A 23,683-nucleotide genomic window follows, 5' to 3' on the forward strand; every position below is an offset into this window, starting at 1 on the left:
AAAGGCAGGTGGGGAGATTGTCCTGACCCCACTCAGGATTAAGAAGTCGCTCTCTGTAGACAGGAAGAAAGGGTAGCAACCCTCCACCAAGGGTGGACTCAAAATTGTATACAATGAACAGAGGCGCCAAAAGTATAAGATTAGATTAAATGAGCTTAAAAACCAATTTAAATGGCAAAATTGGAGGAAGTTGTGGTCTTACCTCCCTCAAGCAGACACAACGACTGCGATTCAGACAGTCAAACACATTTATTAGGAACTCCAAAAAGAAATGCAACGCGTTTCGCAGGTTCAACCCCGCTTCATTAGGCAAGCCCCTCAGAGGCGCTTAATTTGAATCCTTGTGCAGATTGTTTGATACTCCTCCCTATATTGCCCGATGAAGCGGGGTTGAACCTGCGAAACGCGTTGCATTTCTTTTTGGAGTTCCTAATAAATGTGTTTGACTGTCTGAATCGCAGTCGTTGTCGTGTCTGCTTGAGGGAGGTAAGACCACCACTTCCTCCAATTTTGCCATTTAAGTTGGTTTTTAAGCTCATTTAATCTAATCTTATACTTTTGGCGCCTCTGTTCAGTCAGCAGCACCTGATCTGCATGCTTGTTCAGAGTCTATGGCTAAAAGTATAGGCAGAGGATCAGCAGGACAGCCAGGGAATTTGCATTGTTTAAAAGAAAATCATTCCAGTTTGCTTTATGCAACTGTTATCCTGGATGCCAGGGCCTTGCTTACAGTCAATGCAGAAGCTTATAAAATATATAGCCACTATCTAAAAAATGATGCCCACTGCAATTACTGATGTGTTGTGCATAAAGGTGTGTTATGCTGGGCATACACGGTTCATTTCTGCCCCTCGATTCTCCTGTGTGATCTTTCTGCAGTCGATTCTCTTATCTTCCACTCATTTTTCTTATCTTTTTTTCCATTCACTTCTATCACCAATCAAGCATCAAAACGATCAAGCGGGAGATGGCATCTATCTGGCTCAAAAACGAACTGTGTATTCCCAGCATAAGACTGAGTAGACATGCCATTTCAGACTTAAAACAGCCAGTGAATTACTTTTTTTTTTTTTTTTTTTTTTTTTTTTTTTTTTTATATATATAGTTATCTTATCTTTGATGGGATAAATCCTTTCATCCAACCCTGCCTGTGTACACCTTTTCTCTAAAATACACTATCTATAATATTTCATGTTTGGTAAAGTGCTCTAGAAAAAAAGCTTGCCATGTGGAGAATCAAATCTACTAATGTTGACATTCTCGGATCTAAAAGCATGGATTCAGCTTTGATGTTCAATCTTAGTCAAATTTGCTGATGTGCCTCCAACATGGATCATCCCAGAGGGACTTTTACTTTAAAAAAAAAAAAATGTTAGTAATAGTTCCCATGAATACTGTAGGGAGGGGTCAGGTGAAAATTAGTTGGTTACCCGGGGCTGCTAATGGTCCCCCACAGACATCCCGCGCAGCCACTCACCGATGCTCCGCCCCGCCTCCGGTTCACTTCGGGAATTTCAGACTTTAAAGTCTGAAAACCACTGCGCCTGCGTTGCCGTGTCCTTGCTCTAACTGATGTCACCAGGAGCGCACGTCCAGTATGGTCTGTTCCTGCGCAGTACGCTCCTGGTGACATCAGCGCTATCGAGGACACGGCAACGCAGGCGCAGTGGTTTTCAGGCTTTAAAGTCTGAAATTCCAGAAGTGAACCGGAGGTAGGGCCGGAGCATCGGTGAGTGGCTGCGCAGGCACAGGATGTCTGCGGGGGACCATTAGAAGCCCCGGGTAAGTTCAACTCCTTTTCCCCGAAACGCCCAACTACAGTATCACTTTAATTGGAATAAGAGTACTCTGTGAGAGGAGTCATGCAGTTGCCATGGATGATGCTGGAACAGTTCTGCCATAACAAGGACACCTCCCCATTCTTGGCCATTCTCTGTTGTCTGATGCCAGTCTTTTACTTGTTCTTACCTTGTCTGATGAACATGTCAGGCAAGGTATTGAGACTTTTTTTTTTTTTTTTTTTAATCATTTGGGGAGAGGGTTTTTCAGTAAAAAAAATAAAATAAAAAAAAATCATGTGCAAGTGGATCCATCTTAGTTGGCCTCAAACTGTCCCGCACACCTCTAAGGGCCCATGTTCACTAAAGCTTGGTACACACTTTCAATTATGATTGGCCAATCACTAACCAATTTTACCATTTCCACGTACTATGAGTCAACAGATATTGAACACTGTTAGCAGATTGTGTAGGTAAACCCTCATAGTACATGAAGGTGGTAAAATTGGATCGGTGATTGGCCAATCATAATTGAAAGTTCTGGTTCCTGGGGGCAGTTGTATATTTTTATGTCCTTTGGGAGTGTGTATAAAACTGGAACTCTGAAAGCATTAAAATGGCCGACATTAAGTGAAATACCCAGTCTGACTCCTTGTCACACTCCATGGTGCTGAACCTTTGAGGTTGTCTTTGATTGTTCAGGAGAATTCAGAATTGTAAAAGCTGCCTCACTCTCTATGCATCGGTTTCAATAGATCTGTTTGAATTTAATACTTGTGTTTACTACTTTAGCTCCACTTGCCTTTGAACTCCCCATTACCCGGAAGTGAATTAACTAAAGAGCCATTCCGCTGGGATCAGAGACTGTTTTCTTTAGTCCTTCGAATCCCTGGAGCAACATCCACTGAGCAGGAGCCGGCGGCTGCAGTCCAGGTGGACGAATCCTCAATCACCCCTATGTGTGATGTCACTGGAGGTTAGTCTTTATTTGTGGGTCACTGGAGGGTTAGTCTTATTTGTGGAACAAAACTGCTACCTCCCTTTTTATTTTTGTGTAGATCTTTAATAGTAAAGGGATTATGAATTTTATGAAGAGGGAGAGCTGAAGAATATCTGAGACCTCCATGGTGCTGAAGATTTTTATTTTATTTTAAAGCCGCATAAATTAGCAAACTCAGAATTACTTTGACATTCCCAACCTCAATTAACCCCTCTGCAAAATGAATCCGCATCCTGCCCTGGTAAATCGTGTGTGTGTGTGTGTGTGTGTGTGTGTGTTAGCCTGGTGTCAGAGCATACCATGGGGTGGTTTTGCACAGCTGCAAGATCCAACTAAGGAAGATAGTTTGTGAATAAAGTGCATGTTGGCTTGTAAAAAGCTAGCTATTTAAACTAGTCATCCAGAGGCTTAGGTGTACATACTCTGGGGACCCTCCTATCAAAAGTGTGAATTGAGGCAGTTGACACATCCTATTGGATGTTGGCGGTTACACCCACTTTTTCAAACTTTCAGCCCCTCCCCATCTACCCCCCCCCCCCCCCCCCAACAATCCTATCAACATAAACTGGTTTAAACTCCTCAATTTTCTGCTAACTGGTCTGGCAAAATGCAGGCGACAGATTGGCTTTAAAGGACCACTATCACAAAAAGTAGGCAGTTAAAATCTGACAGAACCAACAGGTTTTGGGCCAGTCCATCTTCTCATGGGGGATTCTCAGGGTTTTCTTAGTTTTCAACAGCATTTCCTGAACAGCAGTTGCAAAGTCTAACCGACAAAATAGTGTGCAAGTGAGAAGGGAGGCTGGCTGGTATCTTACTATTTTGGCAGTTAAACTGCTGTTCAGGAAATGCGGTTGAAAACAAAGAAAACCGTTAGAATCCCCCATAAGGAGATGAAGTGGCCCAAAAGCTGTCGGTTCTGTTAGATTTCAACTGCCTTATGATTTTAGCAAAGAGGAAAAAAAGAGAAAATTCTTAGCATTTCCCATTTTAAGTGTGGCTATTTTGAAGCCAATCCTAATGTCATTGCCTCCCCTACTCTCCTCTGCCTGATTTGCCTGCCCTTTACTATAGAAAGTGCATTGTCTCAGCATGAGAAATATTGGCCAATCAGAGAGGAACAGAGGTGTGTGAGGGGAAACCGGGAAAGAGGCTTCATCCAATCGGGCTGCATTAGTTAAGTCTTAGGGGAAGTATAGAAGCAAAAAGGACATCCCAGCATGCCCTGCAACTTCTTTTTTTTTTTGTGTGTGTACCAAATAAGAGTTGGGTAAACTGGGGAATGATCATTTATCAACAAGAAAAGTGATTTTAACTTTTGGATTGCCTGGTTAGCATCCTTAATACTTGTTCACCATATACAAATAATTTTTGATTTTATGCCCGACAGTTACACTTTTAAAGTGACACTGAAGTGTAATTAACCACTTTGTCCTCCTTGACGTATAAAAACGTCAAGGACAGGCACGCTCCCGCGGCCGATCGCGCGCGTGCACGCGCACTCCCGGCCGCGGAGTTGGTAGCCACGGAATCAATTTATCGGGCTATGGAGCCCGATCATTGATTCCTCTCCCCCGCTGAAAAAGCGACAGCTTCTCTCGGAAGCTTCGCTCTTTCTGAAGCTGTCTCTCTCTAAGCGTACATTGTACGCTTAGAGTGACGTCATGTAAAAAAAATCGAGATTGCCATCTTGTGGCCAAAAAGTAAAACTACAAGTAAATTCCCAAAAACATTACAATACACCAATATTTCCCCAAATAAAACACTTTTATATCCCACCCTCCCAAAAATGCCCACATAAAATGTTTAATAAAAAAAAAAAAAAAAAAAAAATTACTATAAAAAAAACATAAATATTTACTTAAAGAGAACCCGAGGTGGCCTTGTATTACGTAAGTGGGGCACAGAGGCTGGTTGGGCACACTAACACCAGCCTCTGTTGCCCCATCGTGTGTGTCAAAGACCCCCCTGCTCGCCGCTAAACTCCCCGCAGTGCTGGCGACACGCAGCGCGTCGCCAGCACAATGTTTACTCTATCGCTGTCTGTCAGTGCCGCTCCCACGCCTCCTCCGCATCGCCGCTACCCGCCCTCGTCCCTTCCCTCCAATCAGCGGGAGGGAAGGGACGAGGGCGGGTAGCGGCGATGCAGAGGAGGCGGCGGAGCGGCGCTGACAGACAGCGCTAGAGTAAACATTGTGCTGGCGACACGCTGCGTGTCGCCAGCTCTGCGGGGGTATAGCGGCGAGCAGGGGGGTCTTTGACACACACGATGGGGCAACAGAGGCTGGTGTTAGTGTGCCCAACCAGCCTCTGTGCCCCACTTACGTAATACAAGGCCACCTCGGGTTCTCTTTAAGGGTCTAAACTTTTTAAATATCTATGTAAAGATGAAATATTTCTCTCTATTTTTTTTTTTATAAGCTTGTAAATAGTGATGTATGCAAAACGGAAAAAATGCTCTTTTATTTCCAAATAAAATATTGTTGCGATACATTGTGATAGGGACATAATTTAAATGGTGAAATAACCGTGACAAATGGGCAATAACAATACGTGGGTTTTAATTATGGAGGCATGTATTATTTTAAAACTATAATGGCCGAAAACTGACAAATAATGAATTTCATTTTTTTTCTTATTCTTCCTGTTAAAATGCATTTACAGTAAAGTGGCTCTTAGCAAAATGTACCCCCCAAAGAAAGCCGAATTGGTGGCGTAAAAAACAAGATATAGATCAGTTCATTGTGATAAGTAGTGATAAAGTTATAGGCTAATGAATGGGAGGTGAACATTGCTCGGATGCATAAGCTGAAAACGACTGAGATGTTAAGTGGTTAAAAAAAAAATCAGATACACAGCTATGGAGAGGGTTGGCTCTGGATCTTATAGCGCCTTCCCTGTCCTTGCACGGTCCCTTCATTCCAGTGCTGTCACTCCTGTTCCACAGATTTGGGGACCCACAGAAGGCTTCAGGAGCACTCTGGGACACGGGCAGCTCCTACTGTGCAGAGCTGCCAGTCTTTGGGAGCACTTGGGGAATACAGGTGCTCCCCAAGCCTTTCCGAGGGCTCCCGGAAGCAGAGTACCTCTACCAGGGGACGTTGGCACCTGAAAGGCTCAATAGGATCCAGAACCTTCCCTCTCCATAGGGGAGTATTTGTTTTTTTTTTTTGGGGGGGGGGGGTTGTTCAGATTTGCTTGAACCCTAGTTTTTTCTCTTTATCCAATGTATCTAGAATTAGAGATGTACAAATTGCTTCCACACAGAATGCTTGTTTTGAAATTGCATCATTTTTGTTTTCTTCCATTTCTCTATTCCAGGCCGCTCCTACTGTGTGTTCACGCAGAGAATGTTAAATCAGTGCCTGGAGTCATTGGTGCAGAAGGTTCAGAGTGGTGTGGTCATAAACTTTGAGAAGTCTGGACCAGATCCTCCTCTTGCTGAAGGTATGCATAATGCAGCATTTGCCTATTCAGTCCAAAATGCTGATGTATGTTAGAGCAAGACTGGGTAACAAATGAGCACATAGCAATGAATGCAATCTGAATATGCAGTTTTTGTTGGGTCATCTAAGCATGGAGCTCCCAAGCTTCCTTGTTAATAACAGAGATGACATTATGAGGGTAAATCTGAAAAGATAAACTCAGTGTTGTCCGTTTAGCTCCATATATTGGCGTAGCTAAGGGCTCCAGTGCTAGTTTTACACTGGGTCCCCTCAAGCACCTTATACCTAACAATTGATAATGGAGCACCTAATCCTGCCCTAGGACCATAGTGATGTTAGATGTTAACCACTTAAGTACCAGCGGTCTCTGCCCCTTAAGGACCAGAGACCAGTGGTACATGAAATGGCGGAATATATACGAATCGCCGCACATACCCGCCGCACGCCAGGAACCTCAGCCACCCACTCTGCCGTCTCTATGCCGGCAGAGTTCCTGTGAACCGGTCAGGATCCACTTTCATTGGCTCCTGACCCTGCCTATCAATGTAAGCCAATGGGAGCTACTTACGTTGATAGGCAAGGTCAGGAGCCAATGAAATCTGCTCCTGACATGCTCACAGGGCTCTGCCGTTATAGAGACAGCAGAGCGAGTGAGCTGGAACAGGGAGACAGCGGTGAGAACGTGCGGTGTCAATGTATTGAAATCTACGCCCTGGCAGTCAGCCATCAAAACAGGGCGTAGATTTCAATTAGCGTGGTCCTTAACTAAAGCATGGGGAGAGGAACAGTTACATGATTACCACAATTCACAGGAGAGATTGAGATGATCATTATTGGTAGAACACCAATGAAGAGCTAATACAACTGTTGGAGGTCCCCTAACAGTCCGTCTGGTCCAGAGGCGAACTCTGCATCCCCGATTATGTCTCTGGTTATTAATATATATATATATATAATTTATTTTTTTTTATTCCACTGTGCTTCTAATACATTGACATATTGGGTCTTGGATTACTGGCAGTTAATAGATCAGTCCAGGTGTTTGAAAATAACAGAGGCTCTCTTCCTGAGAGGTGGTAGGTTTGACTGTGACATATGCAGGTGGTATACATTATGCAAATTGTCACCTGATGTCTTAAATTATTGTTTTGGGAGACAGGAGTTGAATGGTCAATAAAGTAAAAAGACAACAGCCCTCCTCAGTTAGAGGACTAGTAGAGGTAGCCATACATCTAGCGATGATGGGCAGATTTGACCAAGAGACAATCTCTCTCTAACCTAATCTGATTGGAGAGCGATCTGTCAGCTGCACATACACCACAGGCTGATTCTCCAGTCCCAATCATGCTGAAATTGATCAGGAACCGACCTTGTGACTCCGCACCTGCTGACCCGATGCTATTCCCCCCTCATGTTAAATGTCCCACCCGGTGCCCAGTGCAAGTGATACATTACCTGTCCGCGGCCTCTGCTGGCTCTGGGATTCCTCTGTTCTCCATACACACGAGCCACCACTTGGGCCGTGCATGTATGGAGAATGGAATGCGCCTGGAGCCAGACCGCGGCTCCAGGCACTTGCACTGGGCACCGGGGGAACATTTAACATGAAGTGGTGCAGCACTGGGGTTTTTGTCGCTCGTCCCACTATCGCACACAGTTACCACTGCGCACACAATTGAGCAAGTTGCCCCTACATCTTGCAGCCGGAAATTGGTTGCATTGTCGATTGGGTATGCACTTGGCAGCACAGATTTTCATCCGATACGATAATCTGATTGGATGGTCGATCAGCCGCTAAGTTGCATGATATATGGCTACATTAAGCCTCAAATATATACAATCAACAGCCAATAGTGTAAAAAGTATTAATCTTTATTCTATATAGCTTTACAAGAGATCATTCAAATCTAAGGCCAGAAACCCACTAGGAGCGATTTCTAATCGCTAGTGATTTGAAAAGCTCTTGCTAATACAATGCTATGGGGAATTTTTATAAAATCCTATTGCTCCAGTGTGATCACACCCATAGCAGTACATTACCAAAAGTTTTCAAATCGTAAATCGTTCAGAAAATCGCTCCTAGTGGGTTTCTGGCCTAAAGAGTGGCCCTAAGGACCTCCTCAAACATACATAACTGAGATCGTAAAGTATGCATCACACCAACCAAGGAAAATATGTTCGGTTCTGACTAGTACAATGTCAGAAATGTGGTAACTGTAGTTGGTTGGTGTATGTGATGTAAACTGTAGGTAATTCATCTATATAGTAGCATCACTTAAAGGAGAACTGTAGTGAGAGGTATATGGAGGCTGCCATTTTGATTTCCTTTTAAGCAATACCAGTTGCCTGGCAAACCTGCTGAACCGCTTTCTCTAATACGTTTAGCCCTAGACCCTGAACAAGCATGCAGCAGATCAGGTGTTTCTGACATTTTTGTCAGATCTGACTAGATTAGCTGCATGCTTGCTTCTGGTGTGATTCACACTATTGCAGGCAAATGGCTCAGTAGGGCTGCCAGGCAACTGGTATTGCTTAAAAGGAAATAAACATGGCAGCCTCCATATACCTCTCACTACAGTTCTCCTTTAACCAATATCCCGATTAAATTAGTTTATATAGCGTATCCACCCAACTAAATCTTACTGTAGTGCAAAAGTCGTAGTTCACAAAAAGTGCTAAGTGCATGAATGGCAATACACATTTGAATAGTTGTCCCATACGGTATGTATAGATAATCTGTTTTTGAAAATCAGAAACCCCACAACAAACCAGGAAATAGTAAGGAAATGCACCACGTGGGCAAGATGAGAGGTAATGTGAAATCCCACACTATTGGGTCAGAGCAAACCAGCATTTGAATCCAAGGAGGTGACAGAGTACAGTGTTAATGAATGAGGAGTTGAATGTATGTTGAAGGCTACATATGGGCCTAAAGCCTTGTACACACCTGACTTGGAGAAACCATAACCAAGGATTGAACTTCATCCCAATCAGTAGCTGATGCCCCTTTTTCTATGAGAAATCTTTACCTTTTCTCAAACAGATCAGAGGCTGTATGGCTGATATTGTGGTGAAACTCCTCCCACGGTGTGATGTCAGGACCATGGTGCTGACATCACACTGTGGGAGCCTTGTTGCATTGTGGGAAATGGGTGTTTCCAACTGACAAATGAGCAGCATCTCCTTGCACAGAAATCTGCTGCTGCTACAGCTGCCCTGCTTGCAGCAGGGCTCAGACATTGCTTAAGGGGATCAGCTTCTGATCCCTGACGGGCAACATCCGTTGAGCATGTGTACAAGCCCTAAGAACTCCTCCTGTTTTTTTTTTTTATTTATTTATTTTTTTAAAGAATACTCCTCTTGCCATGATCTTAGACAACCTAAGTCTTCATGAAGCAGCATGTAATGTTAAACAAATTCTTTACTTTTAAGACGTCCTGTACACTGGTCATATAGGCCCTGTCCCAATATTTGCATTGCACTGTAACGCAGCAGCAGATGCTGAACAGTGTACAGAGTTACGGAAGATGTTGGCACTATATAAATTAAAAAAATAATCTTTCATACATTTGCTCAGGGCAATGCCAGTTCACTGCTGCATGCATTTTGTGGTGGATTGTAGACACATTTGTAATTTATTATAACGAATGGTATCTGCACTGCAGCAGAAATCTGAATTAAAATGTAGTGCAACTCACTAGATGGTGTAAAAAAGACCCTAAACTGTTAACATAAATTTGGCTTTGTTGCAGAATTTCTTAATTTATATGTACACATTTTTTATTTTTTTTTTTATTTTTTTTTAGATGGGGCTGCAGATGCCAATAAACCTGTTGGAGTGCAGCCATGGCACAGTTGTCGCAAATTAATCTACGTTAGACCAAATCCCAAAACTGGTGTCCCGCTTGGTCATTGGCCAATACCGGAGTCCTTCTGGCCAGATCAAAATTCTCCAACACTGGTAAGTACAGGCGCTTGTATATGGTGCCAATATTCCTGTGTCTCACTGGCTGCTGACTAGCTCCACTTACCGGCAGCATAAGAAGGCAGGTGTTGTGAGGAGACAGGATCTGGACCAATTTTCACTGGCATAGTATATTTTAACACCTTTGTAATTTAAATGTAGCTAGATTCTGGTTGTGACTTGGAAAGCACGTTCTACAGTAAAGGCGTGGTTCGCACATAAGGTGTCTTGACAGTTGGAATCAGTTTTTGTATGTGTTTATATGGGTGTTCACACACAAATCTGTACACTTAAGTACAGACCAAAAGTTTGGACACCCCTTCTCATTCAAAGAGTTTTCTTTATTTTCATGACTATGAACATTGTAGATTCACACTGAAGGTATCCAAACTATGAATTAATACATGTGGAAGTGTAGTACATAACCAAAAATTGTGAAACTGAAAATGTCTTTCAAAGTAGCCACCTATTGCTTTTGATTACTACTTTGCACACTCTTGGCATTCTCTTGATGAGCTTCAAGAGGTAGTCACCTGAAATGGTTTTTACTTCACAGTTGTGCCCTGTCAGTTTTAATAAGTGGGATTTCTTGCCTTATAAATGGGGTTGGGACCATCAGTTGCGCTGTGGAAAAGTCAGGTGGATTCACAGCTGATAGTCCTATTGAATAGACTGTTCGAATTTGTATTATGGCAAGAAAAAAGCAGCTAAGTAAAGAAAAACGAGTGGTCATCATTACTTTAAGAAATGAAGGTCAGTCAGTCCAAAAAATAGGGAAAACTTTGAACGTGTCTCCAAGTGCAGTCTCAAAAACCATCAAACGCTACGAAGAAACTGGCTCACATGCGGACAGCCCCAGAAAAGGAAAACCAAGAGTCACATCTGCTAAGGAGGATAAGTTCATCCGAGTCACCAGCCTCAGAAATCGCAGGTTAACAGCAGCTCAGATTAGAGACCAGGTCAATGCCACACAGAGTTCTAGCAGCAGACACATCTCTAGACCAACTGTCAAGAGGAGACTGTGTGAATCAGGCCTTCATGGTAGAATATCTGCTAGGAAACCACTGCTAAGGACAGGCAACAAGTAGAAGAGACTTGTTTGGGCTAAAGAAAACAAGGACATTAGACTAGTGGAAATCTGTGCTTTGGTCTGAGTCCAAATTTGAGATCTTTGGTTCCAACCACCGTGTCTTTGTGCGACGCAGAAAAGGTGAACGGATGGACTCTACATGCCTGGTTCCCACAGTGAAGCATGGAGGAGGTGTGATGGTGTGGGAGTGCTTTGCTGGTGACACTGTTGGGGATTTATTCAAAATTGAAGGCATACTGCACCAGCATGGCTACCACAGCATCTTGCATCGGCATGCTATTACACCTAGTTTGCGTTTAGTTGGACCATCATTTATTTTTCAACAGGACAATGACCCCAAACACACCTCCAGGCGGTGTAAGGGCTATTTGATCAGGAAGGAGAGTGATGGGGTGCTGCGCCAGATGACCTGGCCTCCAGTCACCAGACCTGAACCCAATCAAGATGGTTTGGGGTAAGCTGGACTGCAGAGTGAAGGCAAAAGGGCCAACAAGTGCTTAAAGAGAACCTGTACTGAGTAAAATTATTTAAAATAAACACATGAGGTAACGTCAAACGAACATTACATAGTTACCTTGCTATCAGTTCCCCTCAGAAGCTCACCATTTTCTTCTTACAGTGATCCCTTCCAGTTCTGACAACATTTTGTCAGAACTGAAATATATCAGTTGCTGTCAGTTACAACTGAGAGGAGAACTGATGTGTCCATGTTTCCCTATGGCTCAAGTGGGCGATGTTACAGTTTAACAGTGTGCTGACCAGGAAGCTGTTATGGGGTAATGGCCATTTTCAAAATGGAGGACTGAGAATTCCATTGATCACAGTGGACAAACAGGACGCAGGAGAGGAAAAATAGATTGAGTAGACTACACAGGAGGTAGGTATGACTTGAGTATGTTTATTTTGACTTTTAATTTTCAGTTCTAGTTTTCTTTAAGCATCTCTGGGAACGCCTTCAAGACTGTTGGAAGACCATTTCAGGTGACTATCTCTTGAAGCTCATCAAGAGAATGCTAAGTGTGCAAAGCAGTAATCCAAGCAAAAGGAGGCTACTTTGAAAAACCTAGAATATGACATATTTCCAGTTGTTTCACACTTTTTGGTTATGTACTATACTTCCACATTTGTTCATAGTTTAGATGCCTTCAGTGTGAATCTACAAGGTTCATAGTCATGAAAATAAAGAAAACTCTTTGAATGAGGTGTGTGCAAACTTTTGGTCTGTATGTCCAGTCAGTTAAAACTGATTGAAAAATTACGCAAAACTGACAGGACTGGAAATATACAGGTTTATATGTGAACTAAGTCTAAGTCAGAAGATAGATGATGCACCCATATTGGTCAGTTTACCTAAGCCCCACCCATCAATATGCACAACACCGCAATAATGCCCATTACAGCTGCCATATTGGGGAGACTTGTATGGTATTTGCACAGTTTTGCTGTAGTAAAATCTGTTTATTTGGCTCTGTGACATACATGTACCTGAGGGGCAAACCTGGACATTGGAGTGGTCCACAGCAGTTGTTATCCAAATATAAAATACATTAAAGATGATTTGAACAATAAAAAAACATACCAATCGAGTCATTGTGATCTCCTGGATCCCTCTTTGCTGTTTCCACCGCTCCCCGCCATGATCCTGGCTGTTAATCACCAGTTTTAGGCAGTGTTTACAAACAAAAAAAACATGGCTGCTAACCAGGAAGTGTGTGTGTGTGTGTGTGTGTGTGTGTGTACAGTGGGTTGCAAAAGTATTCTGCCCCCTTGAAGTTTTCCACATTTTGTCACATTACTGCCACAAACCTGCATCAATTTTATTGGAATTCCACGTGAAAGACCAATACAAAGTGGTGTACATGTGAGAAGTGGATCGAAAATCGTTCATCATTCCAAACATTTTTACAAATAACTGCAAAGTGGGGTGTGTGTAATTATTCAGCCCCCTGAGTCAATACTTTGTAGAACCACCTTTTGCTGCAATTACAGCTGCCAGTCTTTTAGGGTATGTCTCTACCAGCTTTGCACATCTAGAGACTGAAATCCTTGCCCATTCTTCTTTGCAAAACAGCTCCAGCTCAGTCAGATTAGATGGACAGCGTTTGTGAACAGCAGTTTTCAGATCTTGCCACAGATTCTCGATTGGATTTAGGTCTGGACTTTGACTGCGCCATTCTAACACATAGATATGTTTTGTTTTAAACCATTTCATTGTAGCCCTGGCTTTATGTTTAGAGTCATTGTCCTGCTGGAAGGTGAACCTCCGCCCCAGTCTCAAGTCTTTTGCAGTCTCCAAGAGGTTTTCTTCCAAGTTTGCCCTGTATTTGGCTCCATCCATCTTCCCATCAACTCTGACCAGCTTCCCTGTCCTTGGTGAAGATGCACCCCCAGAGCATGATGCTGCCACCACCATATTTGACAGTGGGGATGGTGTGTTCAGAGTGATGTGCAGTGTTAGTTTTCTGCCACAGAGTGTTTTGCATTTTGGCCAAAAAGTTCCATTTTGGTCTCATCTGACCAGAGCACCTTCTTCCACATGGTTGCTATGTCCCCCACATGGCTTGTGGCAAACTGCAAACGGGACTTCTTATGCTTCCTTTTAACAATGCCTTTCTTCTTGCCACTCTTCCATAAAGGCCAACTTTGTACAGTGCATGACTTATATTTGTCCTATGGACAGAGTCTCCCACCTGAGCTGTAGATCTCTGCAGCTCGTCCAGAGTCACCATGGGCTGCTTGACTGCATTTCTGATCAGCGCTCACCTTGTTCGGCCTGTGAGTTTAGGTGGATGGCCTTGTCTTGGTAGGTTTACAGTTGTGCCATGCTCCTTCCATTTCTGAATGTTCGCTTGAACAGTGCTCCGTGGGATGTTCAAGGCTTTGGAAATCTTTTTGTAGCCTAAGCCTGCTTTAAATTTCTCAAAAACCTGATCCCTGACCTGTCTTGTGTGTTCTTTGGACTTCACGGTGTTGTTGCTCCCAATATTCTTAGACAACCTCTGAGGCCCTCACAGAGCAGCTGTATTTGTATTGACATTAGATTACACACAGGCGCACTCTATTTAGTCATTAGCACTCACCAGGCAATGTCTATAGGCAACTGACTGCACGCAGATCAAAGGGGGACGAATAATTATGCACACACCACTTTGCAGTCATTTATTTGTAAAAAATGTTTGGAATCATGTACGATTTTCGTTCCACTTCTCATGTGTACACCACTTTGTGTTGGTCTTTCTTGTGGAATTCCAATAAAATGGATTCATGTTTGTGGCAGTAATATGACAAAATGTGGAAAACTTCAAGGGGGCCGAATATTTTTGCAACCCACTGTATGTTTATATGTGTGTGTATATATATATATGTATATGTTTTTATTACGTAGTGAATTTTCTGCGCTCCAGTCAGGGATTCTCAGTTTCTCAGCATGGGCAGCTCCCTCCCTCTCCCCTCAGACAAGCTGAAATTGAGAGCAGAGACCTGTCTGTGAGGGATAAACAAAGCACACACAGAGAGCCTGGAGAGGGCGTGCATAACTTTTCCCTATTGCAACAGTGGCAGCCCATTCCTCTATGGGTCGACAAAGCTTGACAAAGAAAAGATTAGATATATTAGAGTGCAACTAGAAAAGGCTGCAGTAATCCATACCACATTAGAACAGGTATAGGAACTTATAGGATAGAAATAAGGCAGAACACTTTTAGTCTCTTTAAAGAGAACCCGAGGTGGGTTTGAAGAATATTATCTGCATACAGAGGCTGGATCTGCCTATACAGCCCAGCCTCTGTTGCTATCCCAAACCCCCCTAAGCTCCCCCTGCACTCTGCAATCCCTCATAAATCACAGCCACGCTGCTGACAAACGGCTTGTCCGAGCTGGCTGTGTTTATCTCTATAGTGTCAGTCTGCTGCTCTCCCTGCCTCCTGCAGAACTCCAGTCCCCGCCTGCATCCCTTCCCTCCCTGCTGATTGGAGGGAAGGGATGGGGGCAGGGACCGGAGCTATGCAGGAGGCGGGGGAGCAGCTGAGACTGACACTACAGATGTAAACACAGCCTCACAGCACGGCTGTGATTTATGAGAGATTGCAGAGTGCAGGGGGACCTTAGTGGGGTTTGCGATAGCAACAGAGGCTGGGCTGTATGGGCAGATCCAGCCTCTGTATGCAGAACACTTTTTAAACACACCTCAGGTTCTCTTTAAAGATAAATTGACTCCAATAGTGGGAACTCCATGCACCTGCCTCCTGGTAAATTTGACCCCGAAATTATATAAAGCTGGCCATAAACTTTGATTTCCACCTGATGTGGCAAAATGACTTATTCCATCCTGATGGGAATCTATTACTACTACAGACAGTACATCGGTTTTCAATTGATTACAGCAGGGAATGCTACGGGCTGACGATCTACCGCTGCTTTTGCCCCTCCCCAATTTACCTAAGTTTTCCATCTTGACTGTTCTTTGGTCAATAGGGACTGCAGAAAATAGGAGTCTATGGGCCGCACAGAAATCGAATATGTCTGTGATCTGCAATGCAATTTTGTTGAAAATCGCACAGCAATTTCCTTTTTCCCTGCATGCCATTCACATATAATACTTTCCTATAGAGCCACACAATGTGTTTTTATGTAAACACAGATCTAGCCATGTATTTTTCTCCTGTTGAAAAATCAGATTAAAAAATGCATACATAATGCGCACACTCAAATCAGAAAAAACGCAAATGCAGAGAAAAACAAAACGCACATGTCTTAAAATTCATGCTTTCTGCGTGGACAAGTGTGCTCCCAGCCTAATATTTTTGCCAACAGCTGTGCCCAACTTTAACCCTATAAAGAACGTATGATGGTATATTTAACTTTAACATGATTAGCTAGTTGTCAAGCTGCATGCTAAATTCAGCTATTGTTAGACCTTCACATGAGGACTTCATTCTGTGTGAGGAGATGTCAAGTGGCTGAGACACGTCATACTTTTTCAATGAGTCACTGGCCTTGAAATGTCAGAGTTTTACAGTTTTACAGTTTTTTTTGTTTTTTTTTTCTGTTGTGCTTTTGAGCCAGAACACTAGGGCGGTGTTCCCACTTGACATTTTATATCTGTGATCTGGCACATGTGGCAACAGAGCCTTAAGGGGCCCATACACTAGTCTATTTCAGTGATCGACTATGGAATTGATTGATCAGAAATCCATTCTATCAAATCGATCGATTTGTGGATGATTTTGATCCATTTGAGCTATGTGACAGGATGTAAAATCTAGGTCGATGATCAATGGCGCATAGAGTTGCATTGGATCTAATGCATTTAGATCGATTTTACAATAGATTTCATTCTGAAATCTGTTAGAAATATTTTCCTAGTGTGTGGCACACAACAGATTGCTGTCAGATTAGACTTGACAGGCATCTGACAGAAATCTATCTGATGGTCGAATCTGCTGCAAATCTATAAGTGTATGGCCACCTTTACTGGGTTCCAAATTGATTATTTAACCTCACTCACAGATAAATGTAATTTTTATCAGCAGACCAGCTAGCTATTTAGCTTATCAGCTGCTAGCAGAATGCAGGAATCTACATAAAATGTGTGTAATACTTTCATGTATCCTGTAGGGGGCAGATGAAATGGTAAGCTTGGACAGAGGAGCTATGTTGTGAAGTGATGGCTCAGAAGTCACTCAGCTAGACAGCTGAATGCAGCCCTGATCCCAGGAGAGCAGTAGCTGACACACAGGATTTCTTTCTCTGCATCTACACTAATCAGAAGAGGATATGCTTCTGCAGTCAGCTTGTCAGCTGCTACAAAGTGTACACTTTGTTTACTGCTGAACAGGAAAATTCTTGCATACAAATGTTCAAAATGTGTTGTGGCAAGTAACAAATGGTAGTACATTAGTATACAATGTTTTCTTGAAGTAGCAGAGAGTGGAGAGCTCTGACAGAATGATGTATTTTGTAATGGTTGACTGGCTGGCTGGTGAACCATGATCACTGCCTAATTAGCTGGGACACTGAAAAATCACCTGTGTGCTGCTGCCCTCTGGGGACAGAGATGGATTTGTCTGCCTCACTCGGGGACCTTTGCGCAAGTATGCAATTGGAGCCACAGTTTGACTCACTAGTTGCTGTTTCCACAAAAGCACTCTGGCAGAGGCTGGACATATTTCGGTTGTGATGACCTAGGCATTCTAGAGTGGCCTCCCTGACATTCATCCGATATATATATATATATATATATATATATATATATATATATATATATATATATATATATATATATATATATATATATATATATATATATATATATATATATATATATATATATATATATATTTTTTTTTTTTTTTTTTAATCAAGCCAAAGCTTTATCGACAACCACCACATTACAAGTTGTAAAGCTATAACCATATTAAAGAAATATTCATAAGTGATACCAGTGGAAGCTGCTTACATATTAGGGCACTCTTGCCCTCTTTGGATATTCTGCTTCTATGCATACATCCTATCGTTTTATGCACAAGTCGTCTTCTGTATTTCCGCTTTAAAAATGCAATAAAATAGGAAAGCAAAAAATAAACTTGCAATCTTTGAAAGAGCTTGTTCACAGCTTGTCAAATGCAGTAAAGTTTTTTTTTTTTTTTCCTGAACAGTGAATAGAAGCCAGAATCTCTAAGAAACGGTGAGATAAGGATTCTAATAAGGTTTAGCTGCAGGAAAGTTCAAAGGGTCATAGTTCTGTATCCTTTTCAGCTAAACAAAGAGTATAGATTCTGAAAATTAGACCATCTGATGCAATATTAAAAACAAAGCTATCAAACTCAAAACTGACGCTTTTCTATACTACTAATCATCCATACGACAAATTCATGGTCTCGTAAGTTTATTTTTACTTTTTGTACTTTGCTAAAATATCTGTCTCCCCTCTACAGCCGCCTCGTACTTCCCATCCGGTGGTGAGATTTTCCTGCACGGACTCTGAACCAATGGTCATCGATAAGCTTCCGTTTGACAAATATGAGCTGGAGCCATCGCCACTGACTCAGTACATCTTGGAGAGAAAATCCCCCCACACATGCTGGCCTGTGAGTTATTTATTGCATAAAATGTGAATGATAACACAAAGGAGACCTTTTGAAACAATATATATTTAGAATACATGCTTTTTCATTGTGCAGTTTGCCTGCTTTTCCCTTTTCTTTTTTTAAATGTAACCTAGCTTAAAGCGGAATATAACCCTGCATTTCAACTTTGCTCTAAAACCTTATTTACAGCATATTATATGCAACCAGCATTTTTTTTTTTTTTTTTTTTTTTTTTAGACCAGCATTGGAAGGGTTACACACAGAGCTTTAAAGTTCCGTGGAGAGGAATGCTGCCGCATCCGAAGTTTAGATAGATACATTTCAGTAAACACAATGTAACAAGTGTGGAATGTGACACACACTCGGACTGTGCAGGAACTCCCGGACACAGAGAGTGAGTCACATTCCTCACTTGTTACATTGTGTTTACTTAAATGTAGCTATCTAAACTTTGGCTGCTGCAGCTTTTCTCTCCACGGAACGTTAAAGCTCTGTGTGTAACCCTATATATATTTTACCCGGGGCTTCTAATGGTCCCCCACAGCCACAGGAATGTCTGACTTTAAAGTGGGAAAACCACTGCGCCTGAGCAGCCGTGCCCTCGCTCCCGCTGACGTCACCAGGAATGTATTGTGCCAGCCCAGTACGGTCTGCGCAGTATACTTCTGGTGACGTCAGCGGGAGCGAGGACACGGCCGTGCAGGAGCAGTGGTTTCCAGACTTTAAATTCAGAAATTCCAGAAGTGATCCGGAGGCAGGGAACGGAGCATCGGTGAGTGGCTGCACGGGCACATGAGGTCTGCGGGGGACCATTAGAAGCCCCAGGTAAGTTCAACTCTTTTTTTTTTTTTTTTTTTTTTTTTTTTTCCCTACAGTAGTCCTTTAAAGCGGAATATAACCCTGCATTTCAACTTTGCTCTAAAACATTATTTACAGCATATTATATGCAACCAGCATTTTTTGTTTACTAGACCAGCATTGGAAGGGTTAAACACAGAGGTTTACCGTTCCGTGGAGAGAAAAGCTGCAGCAGCCAAAGTTTAGATACATTTAAGTAAACACAATGTAACAAGTGAGGAATGTGACTCACTCTCTCTGTGTCAGGGAGTTCCTGCACAGTCCGAGTGTGTGTGTGTGTGTGTGTGTGTATATGTATACATATATATATATATATATATATATATATATATATATATATATTTTCTCTCGCTCTATCTCTCTCTCTATCTATCTATCCCCCTACAGTACTCCTTTAAAGCAAACGTGAGCCATGAACAGCTCAGTGCTACTGTGCAGGCAAGTACACAGGGGCATGCAGCCACCAAGAGAAAGAGGGACTCCTCTGGCAGCAGAGGGGTCCTGGGCGTCAGGGAGGGCTCTGGTGTGTTCAGAGACTTCTTGGATGCACCTTCAGTACTAAATTTTGAATAAAATAAAAAGAAACCAAACAGCACGCACACACACACACACACACACACACACACACACACACACACACACACACACACACACACACACACACACACACACACACACACACACACACACACACACACACACACACACACACACACACACACACACACACTTATAAGGGAAGGTCCACGCAGGATATAAAAAACAGAAGAAGCAGACCTCGCCAGGTCGGCTTCTGTGCGCTCCATGGGGGGGGTCACGTGGTGTAGGGACGTCATCGGGTCTCTACTGCGCAGGCGCAGAACGCCTGCGCAGTAGAGACCAGATGACGTCACTTACACCACGTGACCCGTGCAGTGGAGCGCACATAAAGCCGACCTGGTGAGGTCGACTTCTTTACCGCTGGACACCGGGAGGGAGAGGGGCTGCGGCGAGGGCACCCATCGACTGCCAGGAGCTGGAAGCCCCAGGTAAATGCAGTTAGTTTTTTATATCCTGCGCGGTTCTTCCCTTTAATTGTATAACCTCTATTACACAAATTACATTTAAAAATAGCAAGCAAGAACCATAAGGAAGAAGCTATATTTAAAATGTAGAGCTGTCAAAGTTCAATGGGCAGTTCAAATGGGTCAGCTGATTTAATCTAGCAAGTGTACATAGCTTTAATCTTTCCACAGCTTGTCTCTTTGCAAGTTAGGTTGCGCTGTGTATTTTTACGTGGTACTACAGTCTATTTGATAAATCTTTCTCACAATACCCCATCCTGAATGCAGAAGAGGAGGAGGCGCCTGGAGATGGCAGCCTCGGCAGCTTGCTCTGTCTTTCTATGTTTGTTTTATGTATTTTTGTTTTTCAACATTGCCTTGTGCAACCCAACCCGGATAACCTTCACCAGTGAACAACTACTGAGCATTCGGAACTTAGCTAAATATAATCTACCCCTGGATATTTCATCTACTCTTGATCTTCTGGGGATTCTGACCAGTGGAGCTACAGTGCTGAACCAGGCAGTGAGGCTTAGAAGAAGAGGGAAACGCTCCGGGATCCAGACTCGCTTTCGACGCAAAGGACTGCGCTCTCCACTACCTGGAATCATACTCTCTGTCAGGTCCATATGCAACAAACTAGATGAGCTTCAACTACTGATCAGAACAAAGAAGGACTTTTATCTCTCTGCGGCTATTTGCTTCACAGAAACTTGGCTATCTGAGCTTATTCCAGACAACGCTCTGCCGATTAATGGATTTACACTCTACAGATCTGACCGGGACCCACTTACTTCTGGCAAAACCAAAGGTGGAGGACTCTGTTTCTATATTAATGATAGGTGGTGCACGGATGTTACAGTTATTAAGAGGACATGCTCGGCTGGGCTGGAAACACTCTTCATAAACTGCAAACCCTACTATTCACCCCGTGAGTTTTCTTCATTTATTTTGGCTGCTGTGTACATCCCTCCACAAACATGTATGCAGCCTGCGCTCCAAGATCTCGCAGATCAAATCACTGAGGTGGAAAGGGAGTACCCAGATTCTTTTTTTATCATACTAGGGGATTTCAACAGTGCTAATCTTTCCAAAGAACTCCCCAAATACAGGCAACATGTCACAAGCGCAACTAGAGAAGGTAAGACACTTGATCACTGTTACACTACGACTAAGGACTCGTATCACTCTGTCAGCAGGGCAGCTTTGGGGAACTCTGATCATGCTGTTATACAGCTTATCCCAACATACATCCAAAGACTAAAAACTGCCAAACCTGTAGTGACCACAGTTAAGAAATGGACTAGTGAAGCTGTAGAAAAACTGCAGAGCTGCTTTGATTTAACTGACTGGAATTTATTTAAAGAATCCTCCAGTGACCTAAATGAATACACTGACGCTGTGACATCATATATTACCTTTTGTGAAGAGTCCTGCATCCCCACAAAAAAGTGCACCAGGTACAATAACGATAAACCCTGGTTCACATCACATCTTAGGAAGCTGCGCCTCGATAAAGAAAGGGCATATCGTACAGGCGATAAAGTCCTCTACAAAGCTGCGAAATACAAACTGCAGAGAGCCATTACCGCCGCAAAAAAAGATTATTCTCAAAAACTTGAGGAAAATTTTTCTAACGCAGACTCATCCACAATATGGAAATCTCTACATGAAATTACCAGCTACAGGAAGAAATCTCCTCCCCCCTCACTACATAACCTGCAGCTTGCAGATGAACTGAATACATTTTATTGCAGGTTTGACACTACTAACAAAAGCCAAACACAACAAGTCAATTTGCATCTCTGCCACAGGCAAACTGAACACTCTTCCTGCCAGCCAATGTCTCCACCCCCTGCGGTGCCTCAGCAACTACACAACACAGGAGGCCAGACACAATCTGCTAACCTGTCCCCAGATGTGCATGCTCTAACAATATGCCAATCAGATGTAAATAGACTCTTTAAAAAACAAAACACCAGGAAAGCAATGGGACCAGACGCTGTGTCTGCGAAATGCTTGAATCTCTGTGCCGACCAATTAGCGCCTGTATTTACAGACATATTCAAAGCATCTCTAGAACTCTCAATTGTTCCTGCCTGTTTTAAATGCGCAACTATTGTACCAATTCAAAAAAAAAAAAAACCTACATGTTTAAATGATTACAGGCCTGTTGCCCTGACATCACTGGTCATGAAAGCATTTGAAAAACTGATAATGACTTATCTGAAATCCATCACAGATCCCCTGCTGGACTCTTTGCAATTTGCCTACAGACCTAACAGATCCGCAGACGATGCCGTGAACATGTGTATGCATTATGTACTACAGCATTTAGATAACCCAGGAACCTACACCAGGATTTTATTTATAGATTTCAGCTCTGCATTTAATACCATAATTCCATCACTGCTGCACAGCAAGCTCTCCCAGCTACACATACCTGAATCTATCTGCAAATGGATAACCGACTTCTTAACCGACAGAAGACAGCGTGTTAGACTTGGTAAACTCACATCAAGCTCTCTGACAGTCAGTACTGGTGCACCCCAGGGCTGTGTGCTTTCCCCACTGCTGTACTCACTTTACACCAATGACTGCATCTCCACAGATCCATCTGTTAAGGTTCTGAAGTTTGCAGACGACACAACAGTTGTTGGTCTCATTCAAAACGGGGATGAGTCTGCATACAGGCATGTGGTGGGACAGCTTTCCTCCTGGTGCAGCAGCAACAACTTAGAACTAAATGCTCTCAAAACCATGGAGATGATAATAGACTTTAGGAGATCTCCCCCCCAGCACCTCCCCTTAACCATAAATGGATCCACAATAACCCAAGTAGAGTCATTCAAGTTTCTTGGGTCCACGATCTCAAACGACTTAAAATGGGACAACAACACTGCCACTATTGTCAAGAAAGCACAACAGAGAATGTACCATCTGCGGCAGCTGAAAAAGTTTGGCCTACCTCAAAAGCTAATGGTGCAGTTCTACACTGCAATCATCGAATCCACCATAACATCATCCATGACTGTATGGTTCAGCTCCTGCTCAGCATTAGAAAAGGGGAGGCTGCAGCGCATCATCCGATCAGCGGAAAGGATAATTGGCTGTAGCTTACCTTCCCTGCAGGATCTTTACACTAGCAGGTGCAGAAAGAGAGCGACCAAAATTGCCTCTGACCCCTCTCACCCAGCTCACTCCATCTTCCAGCGCATGCCTTCAGGAGTAAGATTCCGGTCAATCGCTACCAAAACCTCCAGACACAGGAACAGTTTTTTTCCTCAAGCGGTAGCCATACTTAATGCTGAACCACGTTAGAGCTGCTAGGACTGAAAGTAATCAGCACAGAACTAAACATGAACAATTCTCACATTGCTTACTGCCACTATACTTATAATGTCCTTAACTTGTAA

At 43.0% G+C, this 23,683-nt stretch overlaps 1 protein-coding gene across 1 annotated transcript in view; it reads left to right on the forward strand.

Annotated features, from left to right (window-relative positions):
• LOC137544823 (integrator complex subunit 6-A-like) overlaps positions 1–23,683 on the forward strand; it is a 31,192-nt gene that overhangs the window by 1,526 nt on the left and 5,983 nt on the right. Inside the window, exons 3-6 of the mRNA XM_068265916.1 lie at positions 2,571–2,754; positions 6,100–6,225; positions 10,031–10,185; positions 18,214–18,366. Of these exons, the coding sequence (XP_068122017.1) occupies positions 2,571–2,754; positions 6,100–6,225; positions 10,031–10,185; positions 18,214–18,366 (618 nt within the window). The remainder of the gene's footprint in view (positions 1–2,570; positions 2,755–6,099; positions 6,226–10,030; positions 10,186–18,213; positions 18,367–23,683) is intronic.

The sequence above is a fragment of the Hyperolius riggenbachi genome, chromosome 2, assembly GCF_040937935.1.
Source record: "Hyperolius riggenbachi isolate aHypRig1 chromosome 2, aHypRig1.pri, whole genome shotgun sequence".
NCBI classification, from domain to species: domain Eukaryota; kingdom Metazoa; phylum Chordata; class Amphibia; order Anura; family Hyperoliidae; genus Hyperolius; species Hyperolius riggenbachi.